This window comes from Antennarius striatus, chromosome 1 (assembly GCF_040054535.1).
Source record: "Antennarius striatus isolate MH-2024 chromosome 1, ASM4005453v1, whole genome shotgun sequence".
In the NCBI taxonomy this organism is placed as follows: domain Eukaryota; kingdom Metazoa; phylum Chordata; class Actinopteri; order Lophiiformes; family Antennariidae; genus Antennarius; species Antennarius striatus.
This window is the reverse complement of record NC_090776.1, coordinates 19,699,850-19,712,024: the sequence shown is the minus strand read 5'-3', so window position 1 is coordinate 19,712,024 and position 12,175 is coordinate 19,699,850. Positions and strand designations below refer to the sequence as shown.

Below are 12,175 nucleotides of genomic sequence, written 5' to 3'. Positions count from 1 at the left end.
TCAGGAATGGGACATACAGTGATGAAGTAATGTTGTACATCACCTTCACAGACATCTGTTTGAGGATCAAACACGTATCCTTTGGGACACTGACAGGTGAAACTGCCTGGCGTGTTCCTGCACAAACCGTTATCACACAGCTTCCTGTTCATCAAACACTCATCAATATCTGTGGACAGATATACAAAGTGACTTTCCTCACACTGGCTGCTGATGTAAGGACAGCATACGTTCAACTTCAATTGCATTTGACCTACCGACACAGTTTTTGCCCGTTAGGTCGACTTCAAAGCCTTCATTGCAAGTGCATTTGTAAGTCCGCAACATATTTTCACACACCCCATTCTGGCAAATATCAGGGTCCAGAGCGCATTCATTGATATCTGAGAAGGCAGAGAACACCCTGTTAAACATCACAGCGAGAAAAAAAAGAAGAAGAAATAATCCATTTCCATTTTTTACAGCTCTGCTTGTTTTGTTTTTTGTGAGCTGTCCGTTTTGAATAGAAACACACTCGATTAGTTTGCATTCATTACCTCTTCCATCACCGGTGATGCCCTGGCCGTTGGGGCACAGAGCCAAGAAGTCAGCTGCAAAAAAACAACAACACACAAATACAATTTGTGAAAAAAAAAAGGAAAGACAGAACAGCGTTTTGGGAAAATATCTGACTTGCCAAAATTCAACTTATCTCAAAGGAAAATATTTTAAAATAACATGTCATTACTGTTTTCCATGCTTTCTTATTTAGCTTGGATGTATATAAAACTGTCCCCATAACAAAGCACAGCTCTGGTTTATTTCAATACAGAAACTTTAATTGGCATGACTTTATGACTTTGTGTGCATGCGTGCGTGCGTGTGTGTGTGTGTGTGTGTGTGTGTGTCTGTGTGTGTGTGTATGTGTGCATCTGGTGATTTCGTCACTGGTTTTCTGTCATGTGAACATAAGCTGTTATGTCAGGGAAGACCGCGTATTAAATGGAGTCATTCTGAATATGACAGGTGTGTTTTCGATTAAATACAGGCTGTGTGTGTGTGTGTGTGTGTGTGTGTGTGTGTGTGTGTGTGTGTGCGTGCGTGCGTGTGTGTGTGCCAGGCAGCAGGAGATGACTCTGTGTGCACACAGGGTGGAGTGATTTGAATATCCTTACCAGAGCTCTGTGGTGGGCACGGTTGGCAGGGTTCTCCATAGGCGTACTCGGTGCTGGCACAGCAGCACTCCGACTTGGTCACGGCTCCAAATAACGGTCTCACACATTGCCCCCGTGTGTAACCACCATAGCACGAACTTCTCATATGTGTGTCTGTTCCAGACAAAATCACAGAGACATGTATCAGAAACATAAATTGTAAAGATTGTGCAAAATAGAAAGAAAGGGAGGCAAAAGTCCACAGCTCCAACACACAACAAGTGAACAACTGAAACAAAGATTGCTCTCTTGCCATAATATTGAGGGATATGAAGCATTCTCCTGTGCTGATATCAGCCTGACAAAAACTCATCCTGACTGAACAACAGCAATCCTCTACACAATACACAAAGAGAAGTCAGTTGGGCAATGGAGGAATGTCGAAAAATAAAGCCTGAACACATCGACTCTCTGAATATCATCCAGAGGAATGGAGGCAACATTTATCAGGACTGATCAACAAATGCCCAAATATGGTCAGTGTTAGTTATTATCTTCTAAAGCAGGGGGGTCAAATTCATTTTCACTGAGGGCCACATCAGCATCATGGCTGTCCTCAAAGGGTCAGAAGTAACTAATAAATGTAACTAAATGTAACTCAATGTAATGCAAAATAAATGTAACTACTACTTAATTAATGTTAAATAACTCTGAATTTATTACTTATTCAAGTTACAAACATGTTTGTTTGTTTATTATATAAATATTATATTAAATTATATTTATAACATAAATCCATTTAATTTGTCAGGTTATTAAACCCTCAGAACTCCATCAATCAAGGATCAAACTATCAATGAATAAAGAAAAATTATATTCAAACACAAGTTAGGACATTAACTTTGTTCAAATGTTTGTGTCAGAATTAAAATGGGCTGAATTAATGCATTGTGGGAAATGTAGTTTTTGGTCAAAGCACACTTTTGACCTATATATTTTTAGACATTCAGACGTTTTATGCTCTCGTGGGCCACATAAAATGATGTGGGCCACATTCGGCCCCCGGACCTTGAGTTTGACACATGTGTCCTAAACTCTACGGAAATAATCTGTGATATGACCACAAAACTTCCTTTTTTTAAAATTTCTTTACTGTTTCTTTCAGAAACACAACACAAAAATCTTTTTCATCTACCTATAATTTTCTTTCAAAGCTCTGTCCGGTCACGGGTGAGTGAAACAGATATATTAACTGCTATTTGAGAAACCACCAGAAAATGAAGTCTTAAAATCTAAAAAGAAAAATAATAATAATTTTTGTCTGTTTTTTTGCAGCAACAAAAAGAAAACCATGCAGAAAATCATCACCATTCCTGCAAACAGAGAAAACAAAACAAAACTCACCAACACAAACTCGTCCATCGAGGCCCACGGCCATCCCAGCCATACACTCACAGCGAAACGATCCCTCCGTGTTGACACAGTGCCCGTTCATGCACATGCCTGGTGTCTCACACTCATCGATATCTAAAAACAGACACAACAACATGTCCTCATACGATTGTCGTCGCACAATGACTAAAGTTAAGGGACAAATCTATTCGAATAAACTCATTTCCTGCTGAAGTGAGTCCTCAAGCACTTGATTCATTACCAGATGCAGCTGCGCTGTTTCATTTTTATGACCTCAGCTAAGAAAACATTCTTCACCTTCCCCCTTCATCCCATCAGTATGCTACAATAATTAGAAAATGAGCTTAAACAATGATGCTGCATATAAGTGTCTGTTTACACTTGTGTGTTCGTTCTGTCATGGTGTGCTGGGACACAGACAGAGACGATGAGGCCCCGGGGCCCCTCCAGACCACACATTTTATTAATGACGGCATATATCAACACACTTCACCCAGACCCTGCTGTCTTATTTATTTGTTCTGCTATGATTAAATGAGGTCAGTGTCTCAGAGATCTATATCTGAAGACATGTGGCTGCAGGTTCTTTACCCTCAGTTCTGTACCCTGTGCTTTAAACATGACATTGATTTAATTCATGTTTGATGTTGCTGCTAATTCCCCCCCATAAAGCATCTCATCGAGCCCCGTGTGACAAAATATTTGATCGATTTCCATTTCGACTCAAACATCTGGCCTCTGAATCCATCCTGTTCAGATATGGAATGTTTTTAGAAATACCAGAAAAAGGTCAAATGTCTAGAAATCAAATAGAAACACTTTCTTTTGGTACAGGCCAAAAGAAAAAAGCCTGTAAAAGTGATGTAAAAAATGTCTGAGCTTCCTGACAAACACACCTACACACATTCGTCCACTGCTGTCCAGCAGGAACCCGGGTTTACAGATGCATTTGAAGCTGCCGTCTTCATTGATACACAGTCCGTTGAGGCACATGTTCCTGATCAGACACTCGTCCTGGTCTGTGAATGCAAACAGATAAATTACCTATAAAGAGGTTAAAGTCAAAAACTGGTGGTCCTGAATCATTTTGGGAATAAAAACCAAAAGCAGATAGCAAATGAGAAGAAACTTCGAAATTTTGATCTTCATGCTAAAACCTCTATGATTACGGTAAATTGTACTCAAGAAAATATAAAGGTTTATAGCTGTTATGAATGTCCACACCTCAAATAACATGCTTTAAGAAGTTTCTGGAACCATTGGACAGTTAAACAAGTTTTCTGCCTCCTCAATATATCAAGACTTTTTGAAAAGTATATATTTTTTCAGATAAATTGTTAGATGTGAGGTTAGTATTACTATTTAAGTCCTTTGGAAAAAAGTTGGCTGAAATACAAATGAAATAAAACATTTATTATGATGTGTTTTTCACAGTGTGGCTACAAAGCTTATTACAGTTATTATTACAAGCTTATTACAGTTTGATTTGCAAATCCTGAGGTTTCCCAACTTTGTATGACTATCAATATGACAAGAAAGAGAATAGAGCTCTGAAAAAAAGTCAAGAAGGCAGCTGGCCAGTCTAAGAGATCTACTGATGCAAGTAAACTTAAATGATGCTGTGAGACAAAAGGCGAATATTCACATTTGATGTGAACAAACCATTACAGCTCATGGTTTTTTTTATATAAATTTTTTTAATGTTAAATGTGAAAAACCTAGTTGGTTTACAACCTAGCTAGTTAGTTTCTACTAACTAGCTAGGTTTCTACCAATTAGTTAGTTTCTACTAACTAACTATAGGTTTTAAACTAACTAAACTACCTATGTTTGAAACAAACTAGGTTTTGAACTAACTCACTGGGTTTTGAACTTACTAGGTTTTAAAATAGTACGTTTTTGAACTAACTAGGTTTTTAAACTAGGTTTTGAATCAACACACTAGGTTTTCAACTATGTTTTTAAACCAATTAGTTTTTGAACTAAATAAGCAGTTTTTTAAATTAACTTATTTTTGATATAACTAACTAGGTTTTAAAACTAAGTAGTTTCTGAACTTTACTGACTAACTAATTAACTGAACCATTAGGTTTTTATATTTATATCAAAACCTAATGGTTTATTTATATTTATGTTATTATTTAATTATTATCTATGTTTATTGGTTATGTTTATACTGTTTATGTTCACACTGTATGTTTTACACTTACCCTGCTTTATGTTCTTTCTATTGCCCCTTGGGAACTAATAAAGTTTTTTTTTTTTTAATTGAATGCTGCTAAACGGCATTGGTTTGAAATCCTACCTATATTATTCATAACTGTGACACACAACTATATATTCACTCCATAAACACAGACACTAGAACCTGACAGACCTTGACAGTTCTTGCCGTCTGCTGAGATCTCAAAGCCGGCGTTGCAGACGCAGTGGAAGCTGCCCTCAGTGTTCACACACCGGCCGTTGTTGCAGATACGACCGTTGGCCAAACACTCATCCAGATCTGACGCAAACACAAAACACACTGAGCTACACATCCTCTTGTGTGTTAGTGTGTGTGTGTATGTGTGTGTGTGTGTGAATGCAAAACCTCGGCATTCTGTCCTGGTGGCTGTGGTTTGGAATCCAGCGGGACACTGACAGATGTAAGACCCAGGTGTGTTCACACAATCTCCATGTGCACAAGGGTTTCTCTCACACTCATCATCATCTGGGAGACAAACATATCGCTCATCGATATTCTTCACCTTCATGTTGCTGAAGCTCTTTCCTCACCCCGTCAGAAACTTACCGATGCATTCTCCTCTCCGATCCGACCTGAAGCCCATGTTGCACTCGCAGCGATACCCGATCCCCGGCATAGGGATGCATCTGCCATTCAGGCACAGGTTACGGTACGCCTGGCACATGTTGGTGATGTTTTGAGTTTGGATAACAAAAGGACCTGTCAGAAAGAGTGACATAAATGATAAATGTATTAGATTTTGCATTATCTGCTGACATCATTTGGTCTAAAAACATGCAAGACTTTTTTCTTTCAGGACATTTTTTGCATAAATACTTCAGATGTCTTCACAACATCACCCAACAGTAATGAGCAATCCTGAATCCATGCACAAGTATAATCTTTGACATCTTTAGCTGGAAAGAATGGGCTTTAATTTCTTTAAACTGGGATTTTGAACTGGGCAACATAAGTGAGTGTTGGAGAACTACTCCCATAGCAAACTCCATCAGAAACACGGGCGTACCTGGTGGAGGGGGCTGTAGAGGTAACTGTCCTGGAAATTGTCCTGGAATAATGACTGGAACCTGACCAGGATATTGGCCTGGATACTGCCCTGGAACTTGTCCAGGGATGTGGCCTGGACCCTGGAGGGGAATTTGATCTGGAATCCCAGGAACTTGCCCAGGTCCTTGCCCAGGAACCTGCCCAGGGTTCTGACCAGGATATGGAAGTGGGTAGATTCCAGGTAGGTCAGGGCTCCCTGGGAAACGACCAGGTATCTGTCCCCCCCCATCTGGTATCTGTATGCACAGCTTCTGGTGCTCCTCTGAAGGGACCAAAGGTCAAAAACAGGAAGTCTCAGCTTTGCTGAAAACACATTTAGGACACATTTATAGCAATGTTATCGGGCGTGACCTGTTCCTTGAATGGGACACATCTCGGGGGTGGTGCCATCCGACCAGCAGCGTCCGCTATCGCAGCAGCATTGCATTTTGGTTAACAGCTGCGAGTTTTGGTTGGCGCACCGCCCGTTCAGCAGGCTAGCGTAGCAGTAGCCGCCGCGGGAATCTGTGGGAAGAAAACACAGCGTGAGGTCTGATAAGCCGACTACGCTGCAGGGAGAAGGGATGTTAAAAAATACCAGGAGCACGATCAGAACGTAGCACCATTGATTCACATTTTCCATTATTTAGAGGACGGAGGCCACTTCCAATAGCCATCACTTCCTATTTATAAGAACTTTTCCTGCATACTGCAGGTTCTGGCAGTCTGAGCCAGCATGACTAATACCCATGTTCCTTAATAACACAAATATTTCATATCTTGTTTCACACCTAGACCATTCAGGGTTTTCACTAGGTGGAAAACTAAGGTCAGAATAGATGTTAATATTCCAGAGATGCTAAATATTTGGAATATCTAGAAAAAAAACCCACACATTCGATCCTCACAAACATCTCATAATGTGAGCATGTCTTCACATATGTTTGTGTGTGAATGTGTGCACTTGTGAACACTATTTGAACACAACTAATGGACTATTCTGAATTAAAATCCCTCCTTGGTCTGTTTTGGATAAAATGGAGCTGAATTTGGGAGTACAGGCTTCTTCTGGTGATTGCAAAAAAAAAAAAAGAAAGAAAGAAAGCGCACACACACGCTTCTCTCATCACGTCTGTCCTCAGTTTAAGGAGAAAACATAGCTCATTGTTGTGGAGAAAACAAGCAAGTGACTTGTGCTGACCTAAATTGCACCAGCTGGAAGGCTGGACAGATTTCATGTCTTTTTGCTCCCAGCGCCAGGAGCAAAAGGAGAAAAACAAAAAAGGAAAATAGGCAGCACATTTTTTGGAGAACTTTTTTTTCCCCTCCTAATTTTTAAAAAACATAAAACAGTAAGATTTCTAGAGACGAAATACACGTCTATACGAAGAGCTGCAGCAGCGATTATAATAGAGGACTCACCTATACACCTGGATCCATCCACAGAGGTGTAATATCCCTGAGGACACTTACAGAAGTAGCTTCCAACAGTGTTGGAGCATTCTCCCACACCACAGAGGCCTGCAATGTTTGCACACTCATCCAGATCTGAGGAAAGGAAAGGAGAAGAGAAGAGAAGAGAAGAGAAGAGAAGAGAAGAGAAGAGAAGAGAAGAGAAGAGAAGAGAAGAGAAGAGAAGAGCAGAGAAGAGAAGAGAAGAGAAGAGAAGAGAAGAGAAGAGAAGAGAAGAGAAGAGAAGAGAAGAGAAGAGAAGAGAAGAGAGGAAACATAATGCCTCGAACACATGTTGGAAATGTGGAAATGTCGCTATACTTTAAATTCAGGTGTCTCAGTAGCTTCCCTTCTGTTTGCATTGTTAACAACCAAGTGCAGATGATCGTGCACAAATAAATATACCGCAAGTTAGACTGTTTGAAATGTCTTTTACACAGTCCAGAAGGTTTCCGCCAATTATTTCTGGGCATAAAGTAACACATATTTCACTCAACAAATGAGCCACACAAAACCCAGCTCTAGTCTGTTTCACAAGATTTAAACCTGGTCTGGAAATCGTCTCATTCACGCATGAACAAGCCAATATTTTTCATATGCTTACTGATGGTTGTCTTTTGAGGGAGAAAAGAACTGAAGAGAGAATTTTTAGTTGAAATGTTGGAGCCAGAAACATTAAAAATAGTTTGTATCTCTCAGTGACCACAAATAGAATTTCAACTCAAGTGCAAAACTAACGTAACGGCATCACAAATGGAGTCACAAGTCATCAAAGTGACCCAATAGTGAGCATAAAAATATACATTAGCAAAGATGGTTGAGTTTTTAGCTACAAACTATGGTAGTATGAACTTCAGCAATGGTGAATTTTATCGCTAGTAATTTTAATTTGAAAGAGCAAAAGAGTTCTGTGGTTTTACAGTAAAAAAAAATCTAACTAATATTGAAATGTTTCTCAGGATGACTGAGAGAAAAGTTTAATTAAACATACTGTATTTCATAGGAAGGGCAAAGTGAGTGATGTGTGTGTTTTTTCCACACAGCAATAATCATAAGACCACGACCGAGGTCAACCTGACCACAACTAGACAGATGTGGCTTTTAACCCTGCTTTAACATCGTATATTAACATCGTTTAACCTCCTCAAGTCATTCAAGCTCACCCTGAAAGTGTAGATATTTCATTTTGCTGCTGGTTGGATTCTTACCTTCACATTTCTGTGAGATTTCATTGAACTTGTGCCCAGCGGGACATTTACACTCAAAGGATCCCACTGTGTTGAGACAGTTTCCTCCTTGGCAGATGCCAGGAATGGCCTGACACTCATCCACATCTGTACATACACAGAATACAATAAATACACACCCAAAAACGAACACGTCAATACACAAGCAAGTGGAATACATGAGGCGCACCTGAAAACCTTTACTTTTCTTGAAAACCGACAGTGTGCCTTATATATGAAAACAGTTTTAACCCTTACAGCCCTATGATCACGTGCCTCTGATGAGATCACATGATGTTTTTAAACCATTCGTAACAAATAAAGTCTGTCACGTGGATTGCTGTGCGCATGTGTATGTCACAGTATAGATGTGAAACTGTCTTTCGGTTTTTATTCGGAGCCGATTGACCCCGGAAAACCGGAGATATGATCATTTACATTTGATCTATGACAAGCAGATCAAACGGCTCCCTATAATCAGATGCAGGCGTCGTGTTTGTGTCCATGTAGTCGCCACCTTAGAAACGGCGATGCATTTACTCACGTAACTCGTATATATATATATATATATATATATATATATATATATATACATGTGTATATATTAACAGTTCGGTTGTGAATTTCCGGTGATCAACAGAGTAACAAGGGGAACAGAGAGAGACGTTTGCAGAGGTTTCTAGCAGAAACTGTGACTTTGATGGATAAAAGTGTCTGACATCGTGTTCCTCCGGGTCCTGGCTCAGGTCTGCGTCCCCTGCAGAGGTCCTGATGTTGTTGGGTCTAGAGAAAGCAGGCAGTGGGCTGTCTTTACCAGGAATGAGCTCCACCATGTGGCACCGCCACTGACCCGTGGTTACTGACTCTGACAGTCCCGCCACAGCGGGTGTCTGCGGGCATTCCATACACATGTGGGAGGCACTGCCACCCACCCCAATTTAACCCAATTAGAACTAATCTCCTGAAAAGGGGATGATGGGGAGATATGAGGGGGTGATGGTGGTGGGAGAGGAGTTAAAGCAGGCAGAGGGGGAAAGAGGCAAGAACAGGAACACGTTACCTTGGCACGCCCCGGTGCGGTGGTTTGGTATGAACCCTCTGCGACAGGGGTGAGGCTGGGCGGGGCACATCTCACAGGGGTGACCCCACGCCCGCCCCACAGTGGCGCAGCACAACGTTTTGGTGCACACGATGCCAGTGAGCTGACCCTGACACATCTGGTTGTTCACCGACGCGAAGCACGGCCCGGTCCGGTAGTCTGTAGACCAGAGGAGGCAAACCAGAGGGAGGGGTCGGTCACCAGGTGGGTCAGAACGCAGGAAGAGGAAAGAGAAAAAGCTACAGGTTTCAGCGGCTGGATGGTTAATCTATGAAACATTTCAGCCAAGATTGTGTTGTGTTTGCATCCATTATAAGTTCATGAGTTCATACGTGTCTGTATCGTGTCTTTAAGGCAAAATTAGCACCTTGATTCCTCCGGCACAAGGGTTTCAAAGTCATTTTCACCGAGGGCCACATCAGCATAACGGCTGTTCTCAAAGGGCCAGATGTAACTAATAAATGTAACTACTCCTTAATGTTAAAATTTATTACTTATTCAAGTTACGAACATTACAGATAAACATAAAAAATATCGTAGCTTGTTTCTGTTATCTATGTCAGGTTATTAAACCCTCAGAACTCCATCAATCAAGGATCAAACTATCAATGAATAAAGAAATATAACATCAAACACAAGTTAGGACATTAACTTTGTTCACAACGTTTCTGTTAGAGTTAAAATGAGCTTAATGGCTGCATTGTGGGAAATGTAGTTTTGGTCAAAGCACATTTTTGACCTATTTATTTTTGTGTAGTTCCCGCTGCACATCAGGCAGGCTTCTTCACTGTCGCATTTTCAATCTCTTCTTAAAACCCACCTATTTTCCCTGGCGTTTGGCACCCTTTACAGTGTTTTGTGTATTATTTCACATTATTTTAATTGTTTTTATCTGATTTTATTTACGCTTTTAACTTACTTTAATTTGTTTTATTGGATTTTTACTTTTTATATTTTATTTAACTGCATTATGTTCATGGTTTTATGGTGCGGTACGTCTGTTGTGTTTTTATCTAGGTACTGTGCGGCACTTTGGAAACCTTGTGTTCATTTAAATTGTGCTATATAAATAAAGTGAATTGGATATTTTTAGACACTCTAAACTTTTATTCGCTTACGGGCCAAATAAATGATATGGAGAGCCACATTTGGCCCCTGGGCCTTAAGTTTGACACATCTAATACACTTTGTTGGGAGTAGGTCATCATCCCTCAAGCCAACGGAGGCTGAACTGACAGGGTGTGTCTCTGGAACTCAGTTGGTGATTTCCAGCTAATAGCTGTACAAGTAGATTATGATGATTATCCACTCAAAAATATGCAGAAAGTCCTTCAATCAAGATTTTTCAGCTCATCTCCCCATCAAACTGGTAAATCCTAATCCCTAATCCAACTATGCCAGTTGCCTCACATCCACCTTTCCCCCAAACACCTAATCCTTTGTTTGCAAACTCGACACAGACTGAACAAAATCAGAATCTTATCAGATGACGGACTAGTAGATGGTGAAATAGAGATAGGAGAACGACACAGGGCAGATAGAGCTCATCCCTCCCCAAAGAATCTGGCTGACATCCAATCGCAAAAATCATTTCCACATTTCACGGCAGACAACAGACGGCGAGAGGAAAGAGGGAGAGCAGCTCCAACAGCGCAGTCGTTTAAAACAAACGGGACATTGTGCGTTTCCCGTGTGGACCGGGGCCCAGCCCAGACGGGTCACGTGCACCACAGCCTCCACAGCCTCCTTGCCTCTGGCACCAGCGCCGTGTGAAACAGAACTGGGTCATCTCGCTGTCTCTTCCTCACTCCCTCCTGCTCGGCTCGACAGGAGACAGAATGCTTTTGATTCTTTGTCTTTTCTCTACAAATCGAAGCTGGAAACTAACCAAATACATTTACTTCAAGTTCGTAATGCATTCAAAAATATGTTTTTCTTCTTTCTTTTTTTTCTGCAATGGAATGTTTGAACGTCAATGTACACAGAATGATGCATGATTCACATTCATCTGCTGAAAGCTCAAAAATCACACAGTCAGGGTGTGCCTTCAACCCTGTTATCACAAAAAAGTTTGGAAACTAATTCCAGTCCAATAATCTACTTGCAAACGTGAGTGGAATTCACAGTGAAGTAACGGCAGATTAACTTATCTATCGCTTGGCACAAAATATGTAGTGTGTAAGTGTGAATGCTGCAGGTGCAGTTGTGATTTTCATGCTCATAAAGTAGTAAATGGTCTAAAAGTGACTGAAAAACAACCAAACAAAGGCCTGGTCTCAAAATAAAGGTACATAGTTTAATTTATTTAACTATTTATCTCATATGTGTCAAACTCAAGGCCCGGAGGCCAAATGTGGCCCTCCACGTCATTTAATGTGGGCCGCCAGAGCATAAAAGTTAAGAGTGTCTAAAAATAAATAGGTCAAAAGTGTGCTTTGACCAAAAACTACATTTCCCACAATGCAGTAATTCAACCCATCTTAACTCTGACAAAAATGTTCTGAACAAAGTTAATGTCCTAACTTGTGTTTGATGTTATTTTCCTTTATTCATTGATAGTTTGATCCTTGATCGATGGAGT

At 40.5% G+C, this 12,175-nt stretch overlaps 1 protein-coding gene across 1 annotated transcript in view; it reads right to left on the bottom strand.

Annotated features, from left to right (window-relative positions):
* Window positions 1–12,175, bottom strand: part of fbn1 (fibrillin 1) — a 62,530-nt gene that overhangs the window by 39,894 nt on the left and 10,461 nt on the right. Inside the window, exons 7-20 of the mRNA XM_068313523.1 lie at window positions 9,556–9,753; window positions 8,478–8,603; window positions 7,240–7,365; window positions 6,190–6,342; window positions 5,798–6,100; window positions 5,338–5,490; window positions 5,137–5,256; window positions 4,924–5,049; window positions 3,443–3,565; window positions 2,538–2,660; window positions 1,155–1,307; window positions 537–590; window positions 258–383; window positions 44–169 (exon numbers count right to left, since the gene is read on the bottom strand). Coding sequence (XP_068169624.1) covers window positions 44–169; window positions 258–383; window positions 537–590; window positions 1,155–1,307; window positions 2,538–2,660; window positions 3,443–3,565; window positions 4,924–5,049; window positions 5,137–5,256; window positions 5,338–5,490; window positions 5,798–6,100; window positions 6,190–6,342; window positions 7,240–7,365; window positions 8,478–8,603; window positions 9,556–9,753 — 2,010 coding nt within the window. The remainder of the gene's footprint in view (window positions 1–43; window positions 170–257; window positions 384–536; window positions 591–1,154; window positions 1,308–2,537; window positions 2,661–3,442; window positions 3,566–4,923; window positions 5,050–5,136; window positions 5,257–5,337; window positions 5,491–5,797; window positions 6,101–6,189; window positions 6,343–7,239; window positions 7,366–8,477; window positions 8,604–9,555; window positions 9,754–12,175) is intronic.